At 31.6% G+C, this 25,454-nt stretch overlaps 3 protein-coding genes and 2 long non-coding RNA genes across 9 annotated transcripts; 3 read left to right on the forward strand and 2 right to left on the reverse strand.

Annotated features, from left to right (window-relative positions):
* Window positions 1-314: 314 nt before the first annotated feature.
* Window positions 315-11,194, forward strand: LOC124445641 (periodic tryptophan protein 2 homolog). Of its 3 annotated transcripts, none has more exons than XM_046996390.1 (22): window positions 315-437; window positions 663-775; window positions 881-975; window positions 1,410-1,509; window positions 1,582-1,725; window positions 1,956-2,091; window positions 2,256-2,358; window positions 2,929-2,965; window positions 3,050-3,187; window positions 3,374-3,581; window positions 3,749-3,897; window positions 3,983-4,130; window positions 4,275-4,425; window positions 4,515-4,695; window positions 4,766-4,859; window positions 5,061-5,114; window positions 5,193-5,292; window positions 5,488-5,553; window positions 5,657-5,875; window positions 6,377-6,602; window positions 7,067-7,195; window positions 10,424-11,194. In XM_046996390.1, exons 1-21 carry the CDS (start codon window positions 420-422, stop codon window positions 7,185-7,187), a joined length of 2,601 nt encoding a protein of 866 aa, XP_046852346.1. In that variant the 5' UTR covers window positions 315-419; the 3' UTR covers window positions 7,188-7,195; window positions 10,424-11,194. The 3 variants fall into 3 exon arrangements, with proteins under 3 accessions (XP_046852346.1, XP_046852345.1, XP_046852347.1); XM_046996389.1 differs by lacking the exon at window positions 10,424-11,194 and adding an exon at window positions 7,385-7,731; XM_046996391.1 differs by lacking the exon at window positions 10,424-11,194 and having other exon boundaries at window positions 6,517-6,602; window positions 7,067-7,320.
* On the reverse strand, window positions 3,536-12,917 carry LOC124445644. 2 transcript variants are annotated; one of them, XR_006948213.1, is made up of 2 exons: window positions 12,691-12,917; window positions 3,536-4,359 (listed from the first exon to the last, which is right to left on the reverse strand). It is a non-coding gene; the product is annotated as an uncharacterized LOC124445644 (long non-coding RNA). The 2 variants fall into 2 exon arrangements; XR_006948212.1 differs by lacking the exon at window positions 3,536-4,359 and adding an exon at window positions 9,529-10,577.
* Window positions 12,062-14,424, forward strand: LOC124445645. The gene is made up of 2 exons (XR_006948214.1): window positions 12,062-12,181; window positions 13,390-14,424. It is a non-coding gene; the product is annotated as an uncharacterized LOC124445645 (long non-coding RNA).
* LOC124445642 (phosphoglycerate kinase-like) lies at window positions 14,412-18,721 on the reverse strand. Its single transcript, XM_046996392.1, has 11 exons — window positions 18,564-18,721; window positions 18,249-18,299; window positions 18,028-18,180; window positions 17,858-17,925; window positions 17,703-17,779; window positions 16,264-16,367; window positions 16,003-16,122; window positions 15,570-15,684; window positions 15,051-15,411; window positions 14,651-14,749; window positions 14,412-14,565 (listed from the first exon to the last, which is right to left on the reverse strand). The coding sequence occupies exons 1-11, from the start codon at window positions 18,623-18,625 to the stop codon at window positions 14,525-14,527; spliced, it is 1,251 nt and encodes a 416-aa protein (XP_046852348.1). The 5' UTR covers window positions 18,626-18,721; the 3' UTR covers window positions 14,412-14,524.
* A 105-nt stretch (window positions 18,722-18,826) lies between these two features.
* On the forward strand, window positions 18,827-25,418 carry LOC124445997 (heat shock protein 75 kDa, mitochondrial-like). Of its 2 annotated transcripts, XM_046996786.1 has the most exons (15): window positions 18,827-19,173; window positions 19,910-19,983; window positions 20,046-20,118; window positions 20,191-20,273; window positions 20,576-20,967; window positions 21,043-21,152; window positions 21,233-21,306; window positions 21,402-21,449; window positions 21,622-22,193; window positions 23,170-23,227; window positions 23,371-23,506; window positions 23,839-23,927; window positions 24,182-24,339; window positions 24,597-24,669; window positions 24,817-25,418. In XM_046996786.1, exons 1-15 carry the CDS (start codon window positions 19,026-19,028, stop codon window positions 24,916-24,918), a joined length of 2,190 nt encoding a protein of 729 aa, XP_046852742.1. In that variant the 5' UTR covers window positions 18,827-19,025; the 3' UTR covers window positions 24,919-25,418. The 2 variants fall into 2 exon arrangements, with proteins under 2 accessions (XP_046852742.1, XP_046852743.1); XM_046996787.1 differs by lacking the exon at window positions 18,827-19,173 and having other exon boundaries at window positions 19,923-19,983; window positions 20,050-20,118.
* The last annotated feature ends 36 nt before the right edge of the window (window positions 25,419-25,454 follow it).

Below are 25,454 nucleotides of genomic sequence, written 5' to 3' on the forward strand. Positions count from 1 at the left end.
AAAAAGAAATGCGATTTGATAAAGGTTATTTATAAGAATACGAAACGCCTTGCTGCCAAAAAGAAGTTTTTAGTATTTTTTTGAAAATAGGAAAACATTTAGCATAAAGGACTTCTTTTGTGTGTCAATGTCAAATACAAATTTTTGTAGGATAAAGTTCCGGTCCATCCTCAATGATGCTTAATGGTAAACTCAATTTGCTTTTCTTTCTTGCGTTGTGATTGGTTGAAATTCCCACAATGGTTGAAGTTTATTTGTTTATGAAATGTTTAGTACCCAGCAAAACTGAGCAAACTCAGGTATAGCTGAAACGTGATGTAATAGAAATAATGTGATATCCAAAATTCTAAGACCATGTGTTACTAACAGTTTCCTTGATCGTGTAAAATGTTGTAGTTTGTATTCACAGAAGTCATAAAATGAAATTTTCGTATAAGGTAAGGCTTACTTCGAATATACAATAAAATATATATTAATTTATTTTTATGATATAAAATGTGAGCTGACTAACCTGTAAGCTGAGCTAGCGGATCAGTGAGCTGAGAACGTTTACAGTTAAATTATTTATGAAAATTTAATTTTTTTACCATTAGAAGATTCAGTTAAATTATAAAATTATAAATGGTGATATTGTCATGATTATTTTTTTTACTTTTACATAGTTCTCTAATCTTATTGGTACTGTTTATACGAAAGGAAATTTACTATTTTCTTCAAATGGTGATCGTGTTCTAAGTCCTGTTGGTAACAGAGTGAGCATTTTTGACCTTAAAAGGTGCCATGTAGATTGAATTGTTCATTGCACCTCTTGTGTATATGTGCATGTTTCACATAATATCATTTATTTAAAACTAAAAAATGTCAAATTTAATTTGAATAGGAACAAAACAACGACTCTTCCATTTGAAAATGGCAAAAATATAAAATGTATGGCACTTTCTCCCAATGATCAACTTCTCATCACAATTGATGAAGGTTAAAAATTGATCAATTCATAAATACATTTTATTCATGGGGGAGGGTATCTCAGGTGCATAAGGTGTATTGGGGGAGGGAATCTCAGGTGTATAAGGTGTATTGTGGGGGAATCTCAGGTGTATAAGGTGTATTGTGGGGGAATCTTAGGTGCATAAAGTATATTGTGAGAGGGGATCTCAGGTGTTTAAGTAGTTTTCCTAATGTTTTACACTTTTAAATCATTGATTTTCTAAAAAATTGGGGGGCATGTCCGCTCCAGGATTTACATCCTTGCCCATTGTGACATATCTCTTATTGTTGTCATTTTGTTGCTTTGTTAGGAGTCATTTTTATCTCATCATGATCATTATGATCTCTTCGTGATTATCGTATCACATCCTGATCATTGTTATCTCATCATGATCATTTTTGTTTCCCAATATCTTGATTAGATGGAAAAAGTATTTTATCAAGCTTGCAGAGTTTTGCTACATTGCATTACTTCACGTTCAAGACTGTTGTTTATGACATAAAGTTCAGCCCAAATGGAAGGTGATTTTAGTTTTCTTGACATTGAACATGGTCATAAACTCAAGTAATTAATGCAAATTTATTATATTCAAGATTTTTCGCTGTCACTATTGGTATGAAAATGCAAGTATGGATAACTCCTGGTCGTTGCAAGGAGTTTGCACCTGTTACTTTACATAGAACTTACACTGGACAATATGATAACACTATTTGTATTGATTGGTCGTCAGATTCCAAGTTAGTGCCATTTTTCCCTAAAAAATATCATGTTCAAGAATTGTTTTGGTGATTGTCTTAATGGAGTCATTCCCTAAAGTATTTTATATATTGATAGAATTTAAATGACAGAGCTAAGCTGTTGATCAAATGAAATATTATCATTAGTTTTAATTCAAACTCATATTTGTGAACATGTTTTACTCTGTATCTCAGTATTTTGTGAGGTTGAGTAATTTCTATTTTCATAGATTTATTGTGGTGGGTTCAAAGGATATGACAGCTCGAATATTTTCTATTGATCCTGTAATTGGATTTGTACCCACTACTCTGACTGGACATAGAAATGTTATCATTAATTCTTTCTTTGAACTTCACTCTCTTAATGTATCCTTTTTTGTTAAATCACAAAAACTTTAATACAGTTACACAAATTGTGAAAATGTACATCAATGTGTGAAAATGGTCATAAGCAAATGTCATTAGATGATGGTCATGTATAATCTGGTATCTTTCTGGAAGTAGCGTTTACTTTAATACAACTGCAATAGATATATACTATAAGTCAAGATGGAGCTGTATTCACTTGGTCTTGTTCCCTAGAAATGAATAGAACCAAATTGAAGAAAGATTTTATGGAAGACGAGGATGATGGTATGCAAAGGTTTTATTAATCTTTTATTCTTTAACTTTATGTTTTCGTTATTATAAGCATATAATATACCAGACCATTTTTATCTATAAACGCTTGAACACTTTTACAATTTGTTAGTTTTCATATTTAACATAGCTTGTAGTGTTGAAGAGTTTTAGTTTATCAATTTGGTAAATGAATTCATTTTTGTTGCCACAACACCACTAAATAGTGTCAATTATTCATATAAATGAATAAAATGACGGTAATGTGTCTTTATCTTTCCTTTTTTTGAATAAAGTCAATCATTATTTGTAGAAAGATTACAATATTACATTTCATTACCAACGACTTTATTCGTAAATGAAAAGATTTTATGGAAAATACTTTCTAAAGGCAGATCTCATCGGCTTTTTATTTTACGATAACTGCTTTCTTTACCTTGTTGGCATTGGGTTGATTGAGTGTAGACTTAAAATTGAATTATAGCTGTTCAATTTTACATGCATAAAACATTCTATCCGTCAATACTTTAAAGATTTTTGTTACACAAATGGTGTAATTTGAAACAGTGTTTGGGTATTTTTTAGATGAAGAAATTCCTATAAAGTGGAAACGAGAAATGAAGTAAGCTATATCGTGATTAAAGTAAACTCGATCTTAAATAAATATGATGAAACAAGTGACTATTGTTGCTAATGTTGTTATTAGATATTTCTATCATCAAGACAACAGTGATTTGAGTTGTGCTGCTTTTCATAAACAAACAAAGATTTTGATTGCTGGGTTTTCGTCTGGAGTATTTTCTCTTCATGAAATGCCCGAATTCAATTTAATTCACACATTGAGGTAATGAAGCAAAAAAAGAGAAAAATGTAAATGAGTTTTGAAATGGATCAAAAATATTCTTCAGATAATATCTATTTCATTTTAATATAAAAATGAGCAAAATGTGTGCAAAAGAAAGTCACCCCATTCCCTGAACCTCCCTGTTATTGTTGATTTGTTTTTCTTGTTTATGCTTCACGGATATAGTATTTCTCAAAGAAGTGTTTCTACTGTCGCTGTAAATCCAAGTGGTGAGTGGTTAGCTTTTGGATGTTCGTCTGTTGGTCAACTTCTTGTTTGGGAATGGCGAAGTGAGACATATATTTTGAAACAACAAGGGCATTTTTACGATATGAATGTTCTTGCTTATTCACCTGATGGTCAATATATTGTTACTGGTGGTGATGATGGAAAGGTATATTTAACATTTGCACTTGACAATATTTTAGTTTTATTTATTGCTTTGAGCTTCTTAGGGAAAATTCCATCTTTGAAGCACTTTTGTTGTAAATATATATAATAGAAAAAAACATTTTAATTATTGAATGTTATTTTCTATATTGCTAGTTTAATATTCTGCAGGTAAAAATCTGGAATACAACATCAGGATTTTGCTTCATAACATTCCATGAGCATTCTGCTGCTATAACTGGGGTATGTTTCACTTCAAATAATATGGTCATACTCAGTTCTTCTCTCGATGGAACTGTACGGGCCTTTGATCTGAACAGGTAAAACAGTCTTGGAAAATTTTTAGACAATTTTTAGGAAATTTGACGTTCGTCCAGTTATTTGATATTTCTATTATTTATTTAGATATCGAAATTTTCGAACGTTTGCCTCACCACGACCAAGTCAGTTTTCTTGCTTAGCAGTGGATCATAGCGGTGAAGTCGTAGCTGCTGGCTCGTTGGATACATTTGAAATATTTCTTTGGTCCATGCAGACAGGAAGATTGCTTGAGGTATTATGTTTTCTTTACTTATACAAAGGCGTTTTGGGAACGCCAACTGCTATAAATTGTGGAAAAGAGTATTTTGAGCTGCTCACTTTTCTCCTGTCACGTCTACGATAGCAAAATTTAACAAACAGATCTTGGTTCCCTCAGGTAATCGCTGGACACGAATCTCCAGTCTCTTGCCTTGCCTTCAGTTCATCCCATACAGTTCTTCTCTCCGGTTCTTGGGATAAAACTGTGAAAATATGGAATATATATTCGAGTCAAATGAGTCGAGAAACTCTTTTGCTGAACTCTGATGGTTAGTTTATTTGATAAATGTTTAAGTTGTTGTCTTTATATCTTCATTTTATACATTTAATCATTTTTTTTCGTTGTTAAATTTATTAGTTGTAGCGCTTGCTATTCGTCCAGATGGAAAGGAAGTTGCTGTTGCAACTCTTGATGGTCAGTTAACTTTCTGGCATATATCTACAGCTATGCAGTTGCATTGCATTGAAGGACAGAATGATTTGGGAGCGGGAAGAAAGTATGGAGATAGAATGACTGCAAAAACGTCATCTATGTCCAAGTATGGTTAAATACGAACACATGTTCAACAATCTTTATCGTTATTAATGACTTTAGTTTATTTTTGTTAGATGTTTTACCAGTCTTTGTTATACTGCTGATGGTTGTTGTATCTTGGCTGGAGGAAAATCAAAGTTTGTCTGCATTTATAACATTGAACAACAGGTTAATGTAGTTTTTACATTGGATATCCATTTTAAAAATGCTTTTGTTGCTGCGTTTCCTAAATTGTTGCTAAAATATTAACAATATTATCGTCATTAATGCTTGTGGCGATGACCGTGTTGTATATCATGTACTATTTGAATATCATCTGTATTTGATGTTACTGATTTAGTATCAAAATGTCGTCTAAACTAATTACAGATTTTGGTGAAAAGATTTGAAATTTCTCGGAATCGTTCATTTGATGGCATGCAGGTTTGTGTTGATCTTCTTTGAATTCTTTGTCTTTGTTTGACTGGCGATATATAATCCTGTTTTAAAACGAAATCCTAGGAGTTTCTCAATAGTGGGCAAATGACAGAGGCTGGGCCTCTCGATCTTATTGATGACGAAAACGATGGTGAAAAATTAAGTGTAAAGTCTCATCGTAAAGGTATGGTGGTGTTTTAAACCAAGCATCCACTAAAAATTAAGTGTAAAGTCTCATCGTAAAGGTATGGTGGTGTTTTAAACCAAGCATCCACTAAAAATTAAAATGTTCTTGAGTTATGATTAACGTAAACTTGACTTAGAAGTATTTTTTTTAATTAAGTGTTTTGAAAATGTTTCTAAATTCTTTTTTTCTAAGATGATATGAGCTCTAGAAATATAGGACCAGAAATAAGGGTTAAATGTCTTCGTTTTTCTCCTACAGGTAAGTTATAAAGTTTACCAGTAAACAATTGTTTCTTGTCAGTCAGCGTTGAAATGATTTAAAATATATTCTACATACATTATGACTGTAACTATCTTTTCAGGTCGTGCTTGGTCAGCGACAACTACAGAAGGTCTGTTGACATATTCACTTGATGTTAAAATGATATTTGATCCATATGACCTATCAATAGACGTCACTCCACATATTATTCGACAAGTATTGAATAGACGAGAGTTTGGGAAAGCTTTAATGTTGAGTTTAAGATTAAACGAAGAAGATTTAATACTTCATGTTATCGAGAGTATTCCAACTCATGATAGTAAGTAATTATTTGATTTACTAAATTTTGATTTGATAAAGTGATAATATTGCACTGGGGGTGTTGGTTAACGGTTATTCGATTATATTGGTGGGAGGGGGGGGGGTTATTGATAGAAAGAAAATATCGGGGAGGTCCAAATGTTTTAAAATAAAATATTACGATAACAAAGTAAATTTATGTTAGTTCTGAGCTACATAACCTTCTGAGACTTTTATTTTGGTTGTTTTTGTTCTTTGTATGACATATTTATTATTATCATGGCCCTGCATTGGATGGACAATGAATTATTTCAATGACCTTGCCTAATTGTGCGGTATATTGGTGGCAAAGTTTAATAAATATATATATATATATCACTTAAAATCCGGAGAAACTTTTATCTTTTATGTATTAAATGCCTGGATTACAAATTTTCAAACATATATATATATATATATATATATATAAATATGTTAATAGACATGTTTGACTAATTGGCATGCAACATTTGTATTTTAGTTTTGCTGATCGTGCAGAATCTTAGTGACGAATATGTAAATAAAGTTTTAAATTTTGTTGCCAAACAAATGGAGAATTCAAAACATTTACATTTTTATTTGCTGTGGTGTTATCATCTTCTTACTTCTCATGGTGCGAAGTTAAAGCAAAGTTGTACAGAAATAATGCCTTTACTACGGACCTTACAGAAGAACCTCACCAGACATTTGAAAGATCTTGGAAAACTGTAGGTTGAATATCATTGTTTGAACAAAAATATCGCCGTTTGTATTCAAATCTGGGAGCACTGCGCTTATTTAATGAGGGGAGAGCAGAAAAGTATGAAAACATTCAAAATATGTTTTCACAAAATTATCTTGTCTGTTGAAAAAGTGGGGAGGCATTGCCTACTTGCCCCCTCCCCTTCCTTCTCTGTACCCCCCTTCCTTCTCTGTGCCTCCCCTTCTCTGTACCCCCTTCCTTCTCTTGTGCCCCCTTCCTTCTCTGTAACCCCTTGTCTTCTCTGTAACCCCCTTCCTTCTCTGTGCCTCCCCTTCTTTTTCTGTGCCCTGCAAATCATCGTTATAATAAACGAGCACTGGTTATTTGTTTATATACTGCAGCCTGTTTGACAATTCAAAACGCTTACACTTTACAATTGCTGACTAGTACATAACTATAAGAAGAAGTAACGAGTGCTCTTTTCTTTAGATGTGACAGTAATCGTTATAATCTTCAATATATTTTACAAAACTGCCAATTTGTCGAAAGATGCGAAAATGACACAAACAATCTTATGGCAACCGATATTGACATGGAAAATCTTACGTAAATAGTCAGGTATTAAATTTATTTTTAAAAAATTATTAACCCATCTCCCATGCATTTTCAATATTAAACTTTGTTATTTACTTTTCACATTTGCTACTTATGTACTCAAATTAAAGCGGGTTTTGTACACCTTATAGTTACAATCCGAGCTTTTTACTATGCACATTCAAACCCTACTTTGAACATTTAACCCTCTAGAGGCCTTTGTTGCTCACAGGCAACAATCACCAAACGAGATGTGTAAGAACTTTTGAAAAGGCACGGCTCCCAGTGCGTTAAACCTTTGGTGCAGGGGTCTCCAAACTTTACAGCCAGAGGGCCACATGAACTTTCATCCAGCATGTTGAGGGCCGACGAACCGTATACCGCTGGTCAAAGAGCGAATATTTTAATAAAACGAAGTACATTACACAAGCTTCATTAGTTAAGAAAATATTTATTCAAAATTTAAAGGTTAAATTTCAACCAAGAGTAGTATCATAACAAAATCACAATTAGTCTGTTCAGTTTTCTCAATGTGAGTGGTGAAATTGGCTCTCTTAAGTGTCTCTGGGCCGGATTAATCTCGTTAGTTTGGAGACCCCTGCTTTGGTGTATAGTACAATGAACATTTAACCCTTTGGTGTATAGTACAATGAACATTTAAACCTTTGGTGTATAGTACAATGAATATTTAACCCTTTGGTGTATATAGTACAATGAACATTTAAACCTTTGGTGTATATAGTACAATGAACATTTAAACCTTTGGTGTATAGTACAATGAACATTTAAACCTTTGGTGTATAGTACAATGAACATTTAAACCTTTGGTGTATAGTACAATGAACATTTGAACCTTTGGTGTATAGTACAGTGAACACAACCCTTTGGTGTATAGTACAATGAATATTTGAACCTTTGGTGTATAGTACAGTGAACACAACCCTTTGGTGTATAGTACAATGAACATTTGAACCTTTTGGTGTATAGTACAATGAATATTTGAACCTTTTGGTGTATAGTACAATGAATATTTGAACCTTTTGGTGTATAGTACAATGAATATTTGAACCTTTTGGTGTAAAGTACAATGAACATTTAAACCTTTGGTATAGTACAATGAATATTTGAACCTTTTGGTGTATAGTACAATGAATATTTAAACCTTTTGGTGTAGTACAATGAACATTTAAACCTTTTGGTGTATAGTACAATGAATATTTGAACCTTTTGGTGTATAGTACAATGAACATTTAAACCTTTTGGTGTATAGTACAATGAACATTTAAACCTTTGGTGTATATAGTACAATGAACATTTAAACCTTTTGGTGTAAAGTACAATGAACATTTAAACCTTTGGTGTATAGTACAATGAACATTTAAACCTTTGGTGTATAGTACAATGAACATTTGAACCTTTGGTGTATAGTACAGTGAACACAACCCTTTGGTGTATAGTACAATGAATATTTGAACCTTTTGGTGTATAGTACAATGAACATTTAAACCTTTTGGTGTATAGTACAATGAACATTTAAACCTTTGGTGTATATAGTACAATGAACATTTAAACCTTTTGGTGTATATAGTACAATGAACATTTAAACCTTTGGTGTATAGTACAATGAACATTTAAACCTTTGGTGTATAGTACAATGAACATTTAAACCTTTGGTGTATAGTACAATGAACATTTGAACCTTTGGTGTATAGTACAGTGAACACAACCCTTTGGTGTATAGTACAATGAATATTTGAACCTTTGGTGTATAGTACAGTGAACACAACCCTTTGGTGTATAGTACAATGAACATTTGAACCTTTTGGTGTATAGTACAATGAATATTTGAACCTTTTGGTGTATAGTACAATGAATATTTGAACCTTTGGTGTATAGTACAATGAATATTTGAACCTTTTGGTGTAAAGTACAATGAACATTTAAACCTTTGGCGTATAGTACAATGAATATTTGAACCTTTTGGTGTATAGTACAATGAATATTTAAACCTTTTGGTGTAAAGTACAATGAACATTTAAACCTTTTGGTGTATAGTACAATGAATATTTGAACCTTTTGGTGTATAGTACAATGAACATTTAAACCTTTTGGTGTATAGTACAATGAACATTTAAACCTTTGGTGTATATAGTACAATGAACATTTAAACCTTTTGGTGTAAAGTACAATGAACATTTAAACCTTTGGTGTATAGTACAATGAACATTTAAACCTTTGGTGTATAGTACAATGAACATTTGAACCTTTGGTGTATAGTACAGTGAACACAACCCTTTGGTGTATAGTACAATGAATATTTGAACCTTTTGGTGTATAGTACAATGAACATTTAAACCTTTTGGTGTATAGTACAATGAACATTTAAACCTTTGGTGTATATAGTACAATGAACATTTAAACCTTTTGGTGTATAGTACAATGAACATTTAAACCTTTGGTGTATATAGTACAATGAACATTTAAACCTTTGGTGTATAGTACAATGAATATTTGAACCTTTTGGTGTATAGTACAATGAACATTTAAACCTTTTGGTGTATAGTACAATGAACATTTAAACCTTTGGTGTATATAGTACAATGAACATTTAAACCTTTTGGTGTATAGTACAATGAACATTTAAACCTTTGGTGTATATAGTACAATGAACATTTAAACCTTTGGTGTATAGTACAATGAACATTTAAACCTTTGGTGTATATAGTACAATGAACATTTGAACCTTTGGTGTATAGTACAATGAACATTTAAACCTTTGGTGTATAGTACAGTGAACATTTAAACCTTTAGTGTATAGTACAGTGAACACTCAACCCTTTGGTGTAAAGTACAATGAATATTTGAACCTTTTGGTGTATAGTACATACTCAATGATAGTTTCTTGATCTGTTTGGATTAAACGAAGAAATTTGTGCAAAGGAACTCTACATTTTAATCAAGAAGTCTGTTTTGGCCTTGCAGTTTTCTTTCTCATACCTACGTGTTTAAGTGTTGGCGTATTGATTCGCATTGAATTTTACACAAAATGATCATTTGTCCATATCATCTGTTTTTACTTATTGCAATTATGGTCCTACATACTGCTATCATCTCTGATATGTTTATTTTGAAACATAATGAACCAAAGATGTTTCTCAAAACCAACATCAATATGTTCTCTCGATTCAACACTGTTGATGTATTAATCGAGAAGAGAAAAACTATAGAAAACAAACCAAATTATGAATCTAGGTTTGAGAAAATAACTGGAAATGAAGAACGAACACACCAAATAACTGGGAATCAGATTCGAAGCAAAGTTGAGACAGTTAGTGTTATCACGTATGTTGTTGTTGGGATTGTAGTCGTTCTTTCTTCAGGCTGTTGTGTTATATGTTTCGTAATGCTATATAAGAATTCAAAGAAAGAAAATTCATACAATGATCAATCATTTAACGATGTTGTGGTCAATGACGATAAAATTAATTCACATCTTAATATCAAGAAAGATATGTTAGAGCATTTTGCAATAGATAAAGAAATTGTGTTGCCCGAGGACAAGCTTGAAAAATCCTTTGATTTCAACTTTAAGTCATGTAATTCAAAAGAATATCCCTGTTTTTGTCATGGAAACAACGAAATAATATTCAAATACTAAGCTAGAGTTTCATTTGAAGTACAATGTTTTTTTATGTTATATTCTCTGCTTAATTCTTGTGCTTTATCCAACGTTGTTGCATTGCTAAAATATGTTTAGTCTTGTGTGACCATTTTATAACAAATGTTCACTTGTGGCGAGTGAGTATGATTTGTTGTCATCTTGTACCATAAATGTATAATTGTAAATACTCATGTATAGATTAAAATAGACTATTTTTTATGTAAGTTTTGTTCTTGTTGGACATGTTAATGTATTTCACTGTGGGTGTGACAGTTTGAGGCAAGGGGAGGGGTGATAAACAGTAGCGTAGTCAGTAGATTTAATTAATCCCGCTCTGTAAATATATTGTTCATTTCCTTAGACTTCAATCTATTGTTTTCACGGTCTGTTAACATAAAAATATTTGCACAACGTAATGATTAAGGTAAATGGTTTGAACGCTTGAGTATCGTTACATGTTTGTAGATGTAGATCGTCCAGGTTGGTATAGTCCTGAGAAGGACTGTTTTTGTTGTTGTCGAAACGTCAGTCATTCGCTCATCACGACATCTTCATTTGCTTTAAAGGGGTAACTGTACGGAGTAAAACCTTACTAAGTTGATAGATTTAGTCTATTTGATTGTGTTTCTGACGTTGAACAATTTCACTGCCTTTTAATATAAAGAATATTCAACCTGCTACTATAGCAATCCTGTATAGTGTAAACGGGGCCTAAGAAGTCGGGCTTGTACCATACTATTCATGAATTATTAGTAGATGCAAATGCTTAAAGGATAGGGGTTAAGATGGAGGGGGAATTTTAAGCTGAGGGAAGTAAGAGTTCGGTAGATAAGAGTGTATTTAATTATGGAAAAGATTATTAAGTGAATGGGTGTGCCTTTATTTTATTTTTCTGTAGTAACATTTTCTCGTAATATTTCAAGTTAACTACGTTTTTACACGAACTTTTATTACAAAATCAACAAAACGAGAAAAAACTGCACTACAGTATGATGTATGAAGTCAGTAAATTTTTCGTATTGTCACACATGTGTTGAAGAATGAAAAGAAAAATATAAAAGTTTGAAAATTGTGCTAATGAAAGGTCGGGAAGTGGAAAATATCTTACAATAAAATTGAATATTGTTAATAGTTTCTACTCTTAAAACGTAATCTTTTGAATTCTTTACGATAAACATTAATTACGCCAATCGTCCAAACTTTTGATTCAGTCGTGCTATAATGTTTGGTGGAATGCATTTCGGTGATCGACATCATCTACCCCCACCCCCACAAAAAATATTTTTGTCATGCCATTGCATCATCTTTAAAAAGGCAGAGAAGACATTAATGATATCAATATAGGCTATGTAAGTATTTTTTCATTTCTCTTGGTGGAATATATTTTTAGACAATGGATTGAAGTGCACTGAATTTATGAATTATATCAAAATCTCTTATTCAATGTAGCAATTATTCCGTAAATTGTGACAACATAGCGGTTAACCATTGTAAGTTTTGGTTTCAAAATTGTTGACAAAGCGAAAATATAATTTCTCTTTTTTCTTTTACTTCATGTGCAAATAAGGGAATGATTTACAAACAATTGCATTGTAGTGTCAACATTACAGCTACTAGTGTCAGTAGTTGTAAAATCTATAAGTGTAAAATCTTACCTTCGTAGGAAAGATTATTGAGTTCATAACATACGCAATACGTTTCATCATTTGAGTCGAAATTTTAGCTCAATTTTATCAAAATTAGACGGAATTTTGCAGTTTTAGGTTGAAGTAAGGTCTTTAGTTGCGTTATAGTTAACTTCTGTTGAAATAACAAGATTTTCTTGCTGTGTGCTCGCGGAAGTCGTAATTATTCTTACCTTGAATATTTGGCTTTATTTTTTTCTGGTTTTAGTTAACTTTAGTATGTTTTAATGATTTGAATGCTCAAAAATCGAGAAAATCCAATATATCGAAAATAGCAGCATTCTTGATTTTTGTGAGAAGTAAAAATCCTTGAATTTACATTGCGTGATAGTTGAGTTTCTGAGAAACATTTTCATTTTCAAGGTATCACAACAAACCAACAAACATATACCGTGGTACCCAGGGTCTTGCGCATGTTTTAAATGTCACGAGACCATAAGTAATCTAGCGGTTTGTTAGATTTCAGATTTGTAAACGACCAATAGTTATCAATATGCCAAGGTATAAATCTGATTTGAAATTTCTGCAGTAAGATAAGATAATGATGAAACGTCTCACATAACCTACATAAAGAAGATACCAAATGTCAAAGAACATATTACAAGAAAACAAAATTGTTATTTTAGTATAGATATTCAGAGAGCAATAAAAATAAGGTGTCTTCTGTCTACAACACAGGAAAATCTATAAAAGTACTCGTACTTTCAAAGCAGTAGTCAGTCTTATAATAAGTGAAGATTGTTGTATACAGACTGTATCCTGATAAAAAGAGTTAAAATCTTCTATCGACGAATGACCCAGTTTTTGGCTTAATGACAAAAGTGCCGACAATATAATTTTTAAGTTTGTTTTGTTTCTTTTTAAAATTTTAGTGGAGTGTTTATCATGATGGGCGACAATGAATCCTTGTCATCGGGATTTTCTTCCATTGAGACGAGTCGTGATAACTCGTTACAATTAGATGAAATGTATTACTTGAAATTTAATCACAAAACAAAAAAAACATCTCAATGTTACAATGAAGAAGAAACAAGATGTTCATGTCCCAACTCACACAAAATAGAACAATTACAAAAAGAAAATTTGTTTTTAAAATCACGTATCAATGCTTTAGAAATCAACATGACGCAAACACTAAATGAAAACGCGTTGTTAAGAGCCGAAATTACCAATAAGATGGACAATAAATTTACTCAAGAAAGTGCAAGTTATTTGCAAACAATGAACGCGAATAAGGACAGCATTGCACGAAGCGATGTTTTGAGAGATAAAGAAGTAAACGAGAGAAAAAGGCAGTCTGTATTTAATGAGTTATTCAAGGAAACAGCTCCAAAACCAGCTAAATAAACTTGGAGTTATTAATTGTAAATGCACCTTTCTTTCAGTAATGTAATTACATTTAATTAATTTAATTAATTTATATTAGAATAGCATATACGCTTTATAGCTGTGTAAATACTGAATACATCATTTCTACATTGTTTTTGTTAGTACATAGGGGAACATTTTGTTAGTAAATAGGTGAACATGGAATTTTACATAATCCATTACTGATTACCATGATTTAAATGAGAAATATGCTACAGTAAACATGCCTCAACTTTATTGTTCTTTACGTCAGTGTGTTTGCTAACCTATGCTATTTTATTTTGTGATCAAATAAGTAAGTAAGAACTGTTGCTTATACTGTATTTCAATTGGCTTACTTTAATCACATGACCAAAAACATAATATAATATTGACTAAATGTTCGTTCTAAGGATAGACATTGATTAAAGGCAATTTTTACAGTTATCAGTATAAGATGGATGGAATGTATATCATGTAGTTTGGTTACAAGTACCATTAAATAGATATTTTTACTTTTTTTTAAATAAATTGAGAACTAGAATCATATCGGAAAAAAAGATATATTTTGTTTCACAAATACATACAGTACTTCAGTACATTACACAATAACTATTTTCTAAATTACTATGATCGTTAATCGTCATTTTTTGCTGTAATTCAAGCTTCAGATAATGCTGCAACACCGGGTAATGTTTTTCCTGGAAATATAAAACATCATGTAACTAGATTGATCGTCTCCCTCCCCCCCCTCGGTATAACGATGATAACACTATAACACCCTACCTTCGAGCAACTCTAAACTTGCTCCACCTCCTGTGCTCACGTGACTAACTAGGTCCTCAGTTTTGTATTTGGCAGCACAAGTTGCTGTGTCACCGCCACCTTAAGAAGAAATTTCATTGTTTCAGTGGCATAGAAATGGCGAGAGATTGAAAGTTGCGATTCCTTTGTTTACTTTAAGTGAGAATAACAGCATTAGCTGTAGCTAAAAACGTTTCGTTTTACTCATATTCGATCGTTAATTATGTCTGAATTTTTTCAAAAAAAAAGCACTTTATCTCTTATAAACGGAATTAAAGTTCCCAGCTGTTGCTTTAATGATAATCCATTTTCGTCTTTGAAAACATGAAAATCATCAGAACAGAACAGAACAGAAGTCAGAATGGTTTTAAATATTACTTACCAATAATGGTGGTAGATCCATTCTTCGTTGCTTCAACTACGGCAGCCATTACAGCCTTGGTACCATGGGAGAAATTATCAAACTCAAAAACTCCTGGAGGACCATTCCAGACAATTGTGTGACATTTTGGGATGACTTCTTTCGTGAATTTTTCAATAGTTTTTTCACCAATGTCAAGTCCCATCCAACCATTTGGAATACCATCTTCTAACGTTGTCTTTCCAACTTCAGCATCATTAGAAAACTTACTTCCTATTTTGAAATCAACTGGGAAATGCAGCTCAACGCCATTCACTTTGGCTTTAGAAGATATTTTTTCAACAATTTTTGAACCTTCTTCATCAAATAAAGAGTCTCCAATCTATACAAAATGATTTTGAAAAAAATCAATTCTATGACTAGGTTACAAAAAAAAACACTTTCATAGCTAACTAGAGTTTAATGTTCAGCGCAATACACAAATCAAAATATACTGAATTATCTTCTCTTCCATTCAATACAATTGTCATTTTATTTTACCTTCATATTATAAAGAACTTTGGCAAATGTAAAAGCCATTCCTCCCGCGATTATCATCACATTTACTTTATCCAACATATTTTCAATCAATTGTATTTTATCTTTGACTTTAGCTCTACACAATAAAAGTTGTTTTCATTGAAATCATTTGTAGTATTTCACAAATGTCGAGAGATCTGCAACGCGCTTCATTTTTTGTTGTTCTTGAATATGATACAAAAACACAAAAATCCAACACTTTGGCTACATCTATCTTGGATGACGTCACTTCGCTATATCCATGTACGTAAATGTGTCATTAATGTTCATCGACTCATATATCTTATCTTGCAAGACAAATGTTACTTACCCACCTAATATGGCCAGAAGAGGTCGAACTGGAGAATCTAAAGCTTTTGCATATATCTTATCTTGCAAGACAAATGTTACTTACCCTCCTAATATGGCCAGAAGAGGTCGAACTGGAGAATCTAAAGCTTTTGCAAAATACACCAATTCTTTCTTTAACAGAAAACCAGCAGCTTTCAAAGGCAAATTAACTCCAACCATTGAGCTGGGAATATTGAATTTCAAAACAAACAAGATATAAACTTTATATAAATCTTACTCGTACGTCAAAACAATTCAATAATTCACTTTCAAACTGCAACATTTTCAACCCATTAGAATTTATTTTAAAGTGAATAAATATCACCTGTGTGCTCGATGAGCTGTCCCAAATGCATCGTTTATGTAAATGTCACCCAATTTTGACAAACTTTCCCGAAATTTTTTCACATTTTCTTCACTTGCTTTTATCTGATAAAAATATACAAAAAGTTTTGAAATTAGAATGGTTTATAATGTTTGTTCTTCAAATCTTCAACAATAATGACATCACAAAAATAAACTTCAACAAAAGCAAGAATATATATTGTGACTTTCAAACACCAACAGATGTTTTCACATTTTAGTTTTTAAGAAAAATTTCTAAAGACGACAAGATCACAAAACGGAGGAAAAAAGATGATGAACAATTATAGTTGCAATTTGAAAACTACATTAGCAATTTTTTTGCTAACAAGTTTTATTCTGCTTTTACTGGGAGTATTGGGAAACCTGGCTGTTATTATTTATAACATTTGTATGACGAGAAAGAGAGATGCCAGTTGTTTATTGATAATCCATCTTGCGATAGCAGATCTACTCGTCACGTTAGCACTACGCTTCCTCAAAATTACACTTTTCATCTTTGGAATGAAGAAAATCATGGAAAGATCTTTTTCAGAATAAATCACAACAGTATTTATACTTCGGTATTTCTCTCTGTTACCATTTTACTTTTTATAACAATCGATAGATTTTTTTACGTATTAAAACCTTTAAAGTACGAATTTATTGTCACAAAGAAGAGAGTTTCGTTCGTTCTTTGTGGCATTTGGTCGACAGCTTTAATTCTGTTGGTCATTTTGTTTATATATGATGGAGAAAGTGAAGATGACAATCAGCCTAACATCCTGATTTGGATCACGATAGTTATTTACCTAATCACAATCTGCATCATAGCCTTTCTCAATTACAAAATGTTAAAAATCGTCAAATTACAAAAACAGCGTATGTCGCAAGCTTTTAAAGAAAATACACAGAAATCAAAAAAGAAGTCAACATTGTTTCATCGTGTCATAAATGAAGCAAAAACCATAAAAACATTTGCTATAATTGGTGCAGTTCTAACATTTTGTTTTCTCCCTTACGTCGTTTTACTGATTGTAATGACACAAGTGAAGGAACCAAATTGTCAAATAAAATTAGTGATTTTGGAGTTGATTGGTATCAACTCTATTGCCAATGCATATATTTATGCTCTGAGACACAAAAAATATACTATTGCTTACAAACAGCTTTGTCTTTCTTTATGTTGCAGTTGCAATAATTTAAATGTGTAAAACATGTATTGACAGTAAATGAAAACTTTCGCTTCAGATAATTGAATTTTAATTTTTGTTTAGAATAATTAATAAAACATTGTTTCGAAATATTACCTAAAATGAACATTTAACTGTAGTAATAAATAAGAACAGTTTAGAAATTAAAATGTGTAAGAACTTTCAAAAATTGATGTAGCACGATAAAACAATTACTAGACAATTTCACCTTCTTGCCATCTTTGTCAACACCTTTTCCTTCTTCTTCAATATGAAAACGCAAGTTCTCAAGAAGTATAACTGTCCCTGAATACCATAAATTTGTTCAAGAGTCAGAAGAGCTGCCATCTTTTACAGTTGTACCTAAGATTTTTGACATTATACCTTTGGCTGGTTTAGCACATGCAGTTTCTACATCATTACCAACACAGTCAGGGAGAAATTGTATATCTCTAAAGTGTAGTTGAATTCATAACATTATTGTGATTTGAAAGAATTTCCATGTGAGCTCATTATTTAACTCAACAACAAAAATTTGCTATACATTCACTTACTTTCCTAATAATTTCTTTAACTCTTCAGCAACAGGAGAAAGAGAATACTTCTGGTTAATCATACCATCAGGTCGTCCGAGATGACTCATCAAAACAATATTATTGGCATTGTTGTTCAAACAGTGTTTAATAGTTGGTAAGGCAGCAACAATTCTATAAATAATTATTTTGTAATGTTCAAAATTGTGCAAGCCTTATTAACATTTTGCATTGATACGCACCTCTGGTTATTGGTAATTTCTTTTCCATTCAATGGAACATTAAAATCAACTCTTAAATAATATAAAATCAACCATTAGATAGTTTTTAGCTTGTATCAACTCATTTGTAAATATTTGCAAACAGTTTCTCTTCTCCAATCAAAAACACAATCTTCGGTGAGGACCAGTTTATATTATCAAAAATTACGAAAAGTAAGAATGTCCTTTATAAAATAATAACAAAATAATTACAGCAAATTTTTGCAAATTATTTAATATCGAGCTTTTAACGATCTCATTATTCAATGACAAGTCATTGTACATATTTTTGCAAACCTAATTAAAACTCTTTTGTTCGCAACATCTATTGCATCAATGCCAAGTTTATTCAAAGCCATTTCTTCAATAAAATATTGACTGAAGCTATTGAACAATGATTCCAGACAGACAAACACTGTTGACTTAACTTTATCGTGCACTTCTTCATGAAATCACGAAACATTCGTGTCAAACAATTGTCCACGCGTGACACCATTGGTGAGACCATCACTAACTGGATCCACAACACTGACCATAATGTATTGCAGACGCACCCTATACAGGCCAGATGTAATCCACGATGTTTCTCGACCAAAATTCACCGCAATGATTCAACAAAGGAAAGCAAGAACATAAGATCTTTCTTGGCATTATTGGTTGTGAATTTGTAAAGAATTATTGCAACGTTCACAAAGTATTTTTTCTAACAAATCGGTTTATCCACGTATACATATTTTTGAAATAAAAGTTTTTTAAATAATGTCTTGTATTCGTTCTTTGAAAACGATATCTCATCGTCTCAGTCGATCAACGAGTTTAGATGGTCATATAAAACCATTGTATTTGGTAAATGGTTTTCGTAAAAAATGCAAATATTCCTCGTCCAGCACGACAGTGAACCAACAAGGTATTGAATTTTTGAGGACATAAATAATTGTACAAGTTTTGTTTCTCATATGGAGATAACACATGTGGAGTTTGGTTGTAAAGATTGTTGGGTTTTTCTTGCTCTATATTTATTATAAAAGATGTTAAGGCTGTTGAGAAGGGTCAGCAGATACTGGGGGAGGGTAGTAACTATTGTGGAGTGGTGTCAATAAATACTGTGAAGTGAGGGCAATAGATATTGTGGAGTGGGGGCAATACAGAGATAATCTAATTAAAAGTTCAGACATGCTAAGAGTAAGATGGACATTTGTTATTCATAACATCTATATCGACTTTCTTCTGTATTATCTAGAATATTTTGGCAAATGCAAATTCAAAAAGAACCAAAATTTCACCAATTGATGTTGTATTTAATATGACTTGTGACATAAAACCATAGCATGAAACCATTGAACTAAAATACATGGAACACTACCTGTAATAGAAAAGTCACGCGTGTATAGTTAATCAATTTTCAGAACTTGAAACACAACACATACATGTCTGGATGGAATCTTGTGTGTCTGGGTGTAAGATTTGGCTTCAACTATTTTCTCTAGGTAGCATTCCATGTATTTTAGTTCAAAGCATGAAACATACTTAGACACTGAAGAACACTATAGAAAGTAATAATTTTTCTAGAATGGCAGATTCATGTCAATTTTTGATCATATTCAAACTATGTTACTTTGGTATAATTTTGCTTTTTAATTCAGGTTTTTTTAAGGGAAATATTGGAATTGTAAAAAATCAAAGTTTTTCTACCTCATCTAACAACCAAACATCGGAGGTAAAAGATAATATTTATACTTAAGTCTTTTCATGTCTAATTTTACCATTGAAAATTTCTAGTCAGAAATTGATCAGAATATAATGGATGAAGAAAATGTTGTTAAGGTTATCCAGGAGACCGAATCAGTGTCTGGTTTGTTTTTATTTAATTTTTCTGTCATTTTTTCATCCATATTTATGTTTTATGTCTCTTTTGAACATTGAGGTCCAAGTGATACTTACACATTTCAAGCTGAAACTCGAAGATTGTTGGATATTGTAGCTCAATCACTTTATTCTGAGAAAGAAGTATGTTGTTTTTTACTAAATTATGAATTGATTAAAATAAGTTAACTATCATCTCTCCTTGTTGACATATTTATTACATAATTATCAGAATATCTTCTATTTTGGCCTAATTTCTTATGCAGTGTTAAAGTTTGTTAAGTTTAATATCTTTTTTTATAAATATGGCTTTTTATATTTGCAATATAATTCATTATGAAAATTTGATTTCATTCAAGTTCACTGTTACTGTCCCCAATCTGTTGTTGAGACAACATGTGTTATATGTTACATGCTATTTATTGATCAACTCTATATGTACACAGGTTTTCATAAGAGAACTTATATCAAATGCATCTGATGCACTAGAAAAACTACGTCATTTATTCTTGACTGGAACTGACATGACAGAGAAAGAACAATCACTGGAAATTCACTTGGCAACAAATGAAGAAAATGGTTCTTTTATCTTACAAGATTATGGCTGTGGCATGACTAAGGAAGAGTTAATCGAAAATCTTGGTACAATAGCCCAGTCTGGTTCTAAAGCATTTGCTAATAAACTTCAGCAAAGAGATGATGTTGAAATGACTGCTGAAAACATTATTGGTCAGTTTGGAGTTGGATTTTATTCTGCTTTTATGGTTGCTGATAAAGTTGATGTGTATACCAGATCATATAAGCCAAACAGTAAGGGATACTTATGGTCATCTGATGGGTATGTTAAACAACATTGTTTTTTGACACAAAAATTTTGCCATTAATAAGTGCAAATATTTTTGTTTTGCTAAAGATCTGGTAGTTATAACATTGCTGAAGCTGAAGGTGTTGCTAGAGGAACAAAGATGATTGTTTACTTAAAAAATGATTGCAAACGATTTTCATTGAAAACAGAAGTAGAAGGTATGATTTGTTTTCTAAGATAATATTGATACATGCAAAGATGTTAGTATGTTGTAACATGTCAATATTTTGTTTCCCAGAAATCATTAAGAAATACAGTAATTTTGTTGGATTTCCCATATTTCTTAATGGCGTTTGCATCAATACAATTGAGGTGCGATGCTAACTTTGTGTAATTTAATTTCTTATGTTGTAATGAACAGGATTCAACAAGTGTAAGATAAAACAACGCTTTAATGAATTTTTTAGCCTTTGTGGACGTTGGATCCAAAGCAAGTAACAGAAGAACAACATGAGGTAAGTTCATATCTTTATTTTAGTGAACAGTAATCTTGGAATAACAATATTCAAAAACAAAATATGAGAAAATTTAAAATACTTTCATTCATATTCATATGTCACAATTTACTTTTTATGAACGCTGATGTTCATCAATTTTATAAATATTTTTTATTTACGGCTTTTTTAGGAATTTTATCGTTTTATTTCTCATACCTTCGACAAGCCTCGTTATCATTTTCATTTCAAAGCTGATGCACCTTTAAATATCAGAAGTGTGTTCTACATACCCGATCGTGCGCCGGAATTGTACGGCGTCGGCCGAATGGAGTCTGGAGTCAGCTTATACAGCCGTCGTATTGTAATTCAGACAAAATCAGATAAACTACTTCCAGAATGGTTACGTTTTGTTCGTGGTGTAGTTGACAGTGAAGATATTCCTCTTAATCTAAGTCGAGAAATGCTTCAAGATAGCGCTTTAATCAAGAAATTGAAAGACGTTCTTACAAGACGTATTGTTAAATTTCTTCATGAGCAATCGCGCAAAGATCGTGTCAAATACGAGGAATTTTTTAAGGAATATGGTGTATTCCTTAGAGAAGGTGTGGTCGTAACAAATGATGATCATATGAAAGAAGATATTGCGAAACTTTTACGGTTTGAATCATCCAGTGAAAAAGCGGGCGATCTCATATCTTTAGAAAATTATGTTGCCAGAATGAAGCCTGTTCAGAAATCTATTTATTATATTTGCGCTCCAAGGTTTGTTTTTCTTATCACCTTTGTTGTAGATCACCATTATCATCAATAACCATTATCGTCAATCACCATTATTGTCAATCACCATTATCATCAGTCACCATTATCATCAATCACCATTATTGTCAATAACCATTATAGTCAATAACCATTATAGTCAATCACGACTATCCTCAATCACCATTATCATCAATCACCATTATTGTCAATAACCATTATAGTCAATAACCATTATAGTCAATCACGACTATCGTCAATCACCATTATCATCAATAACCATTATCATCAATCAACATTATCATCAATCAACATTATCATCAATAACCATTATCATCAATCACCATTATCATCAATCACCATTATCATCAATCAACATTATCATCAATAACCATTATCATCAATCACCATTATCATCAATAACCATTATCATCAATCAACATTATCATCAATAACCATTATCATCAATCATTATCGTCAATACCATTATCATCAATCATTATCATCAATCCATTATCATCAATCATTATCGTCAATCATTATCATCAATCATCATTATCATCAATCATCATTATCATCAATCATTATCATATTATCATCAATCATCATTATCATCAATCACCATTATCATCAATCACCATTATCATCAATCACCATTATCATCAATCACCATTATCATCAATCACCATTATCATCAATCACCATTATCGTCAATCACCATTATCATCAATCACGACTGTCGTCAATAGCCATATCATCAATCACCATTATCATCAATCACCATTATCATCAATCACCATTATCATCAATCACCATTATCATCAATCACCATTATCATCAATCACCATTATCATCAATCACCATTATCATCAATCACCATTATCATCAATCACCATTATCATCAATCACCATTATCATCAGTAATCGTTATAGTGACCTTTAGATCACTTTTATCGTTAACCACCTTCATCATCTTCAACAGCCGTCAACTTGCCGAATCTTCACCTTACTTTGAAGCTTTAAAGAAAAACGATGTAGAGGTACGTATACGTGGAGATAGAAATGTTGCTATATCGTTGTTGGAAATTTTTTTATTTATCCTACGTATGATACTGCGTTTATTCATATCATCTGGATTTATTCTAAACGAAATAATATCAAACATTCATATTTTTATTTTAAGGTTTTATATACTTATGATGATAATGATGAGATGGTTCTTCATCAATTACGAAAATTTGACGGAAGAAACGTGACGTCAGCAGAAACATATTTATCAACAAGTGGAGAATCTGATGATGTAGATGATAAAATGTCAGGTAGGTTACATTCGTTGTTTTTTAAACTGTAATTGTTCAGAGATATTTGTTTTTATGGAGTTCAAATAACTGAAAAACTGGTGTTAAAAAGGCAAACTGAAAAATCTGTTTCTGATGATATTTTAATGACATACAGCGTTCTTTATTACGAATTAAGTCAATGCTATACAGAAGAATTTTAGATTAAAAATAATTTTATTATTTTATCTTTATAACTTTATCAATTGAATTATTTCAACTCCTCGAAGATAACAATGTGGATTTTATTTATTAAAATTGCCATAATGAAATTATCTTATTGTGTAAAAAAATAATTTGACTTAATTATCAAGATAATGAAAGTTTGTCACAAGAAAGTTCTGAAGAACTTGCCAAATGGATTGTGAATATTCTTGGAAAGCAAAAAGTCGCGGATGTTAAGGTTTCTTTCTTCATTTCAATAATCTTGTTAAGAACATATATTTTCTTGGAAATTATAAGGACATGATGTTTTTCACATAAAATGAGGTTTTAGAGGACTTGACGTTTTGAGAGGAACTTAAGTTTTTAAAGGACATGGTGTTCTCATTGGATTTTATAATAAGATCAATAAAATTACAAACACATCAATGTAACATTGATACAAATGTGCAAAATACTTAATATAAACAAAAAAAATGTTACATCGTTTTTTAGGTGTCACATCGTCTCTCCAGTCATCCTGTAATGATTACTGTTGCTGATATGGCAGCAGCTAGACGTTGGTTAAAAATTATCAAAACTGCTCCTCACGCAGAACAGTTTGAAACGATGAAATACGATATAATTCAGCCAACAATGGAAATTAATCCAAGGTACATATAGCTTAAAAACCATGTCCAGCCGACAATATAAAAAACATAGTAAAAAACAAATTCCGAAGAAACAATATGTATATGAATCATGTTTAACTTCTACGTGATATAAGAAGTTTTTTATATTGTCATACTGTTTCATCATATATAAACTGACTGTAAAATGACTTGAAGAGTCCTACAACATTGAGCAATGCCATAAGAGTAAAAGAAACAGTTGATCGTGCATGAAATAACATTACATTTCTCCATCATAGGAATGATGTGATCAGAAAATTGCATTCCATTATGGATAGTGATCCCAAGCTTGCCAAACTTGTGGCTGAACAGGTATTGTTTTCTTAGAATTCGTATCACTTTCCTTGAATTTTAAATTATATTGAAAGTGAAAACTGGTAAGGTAAACTTTGTTACATTGGTATAAACAGTCATTCGTTGTTTTTTAAACTGTAATTGTTCAGAGATATTTGTTTTTAGTTATATGACAATGCTTTAATCTCTGCTGGTCTTGTCAATGATCCTCGACCTATGGTTTCTAGACTCAATGTCTTGTTGGAAAAAGTGCTCCAACCTCTTTAACTTAAAATGAAATTAAAAGTTTGTCAAGACTCTTCAAATGAAGGAAAGGCTAGATCAAGGCTATTTTGCTGATCCACACATAAGCTTGACTGTCAAATAGATGCTATTATGCTAATATTATTTTTACTTCGTCCTGAGTGGCATTGATGTAAATTGAGGGTAAACTTTGTGTGAATAACCGTACGCGATTTTTGCTCTTGGAAGGCCACGCCTATTTTGTCCCAAAATGTATTTTTAATCCTCTTGGGAGTCTAATCCTTATAAAATTGTACAGAAAATATACAACTTTGTTGTTGGATGATTTCCTTGTAAATGCACAAACTTTGTTAGTTTTTTACTCACACAGTAAATGTGACAATTTTAGTTGTCAAGTTGATTCATTCAGTCGTGGTTCAATTATTTAGCCAGACGAAACTATTGTTAGTTGTTGCTTATTATGTTTTGTAAGCTTAATGATTCTTTTAAGGCTTGTTATGCGAAGAAACAAATAAAAATTTTTATCTTTCGTTCTGATTACTTTGATCATGGTAGAAATA

Source organism: Xenia sp. Carnegie-2017, unplaced genomic scaffold (assembly GCF_021976095.1).
Source record: "Xenia sp. Carnegie-2017 unplaced genomic scaffold, XeniaSp_v1 HiC_scaffold_22, whole genome shotgun sequence".
In the NCBI taxonomy this organism is placed as follows: Eukaryota; Metazoa; Cnidaria; class Anthozoa; order Malacalcyonacea; family Xeniidae; genus Xenia; species Xenia sp. Carnegie-2017.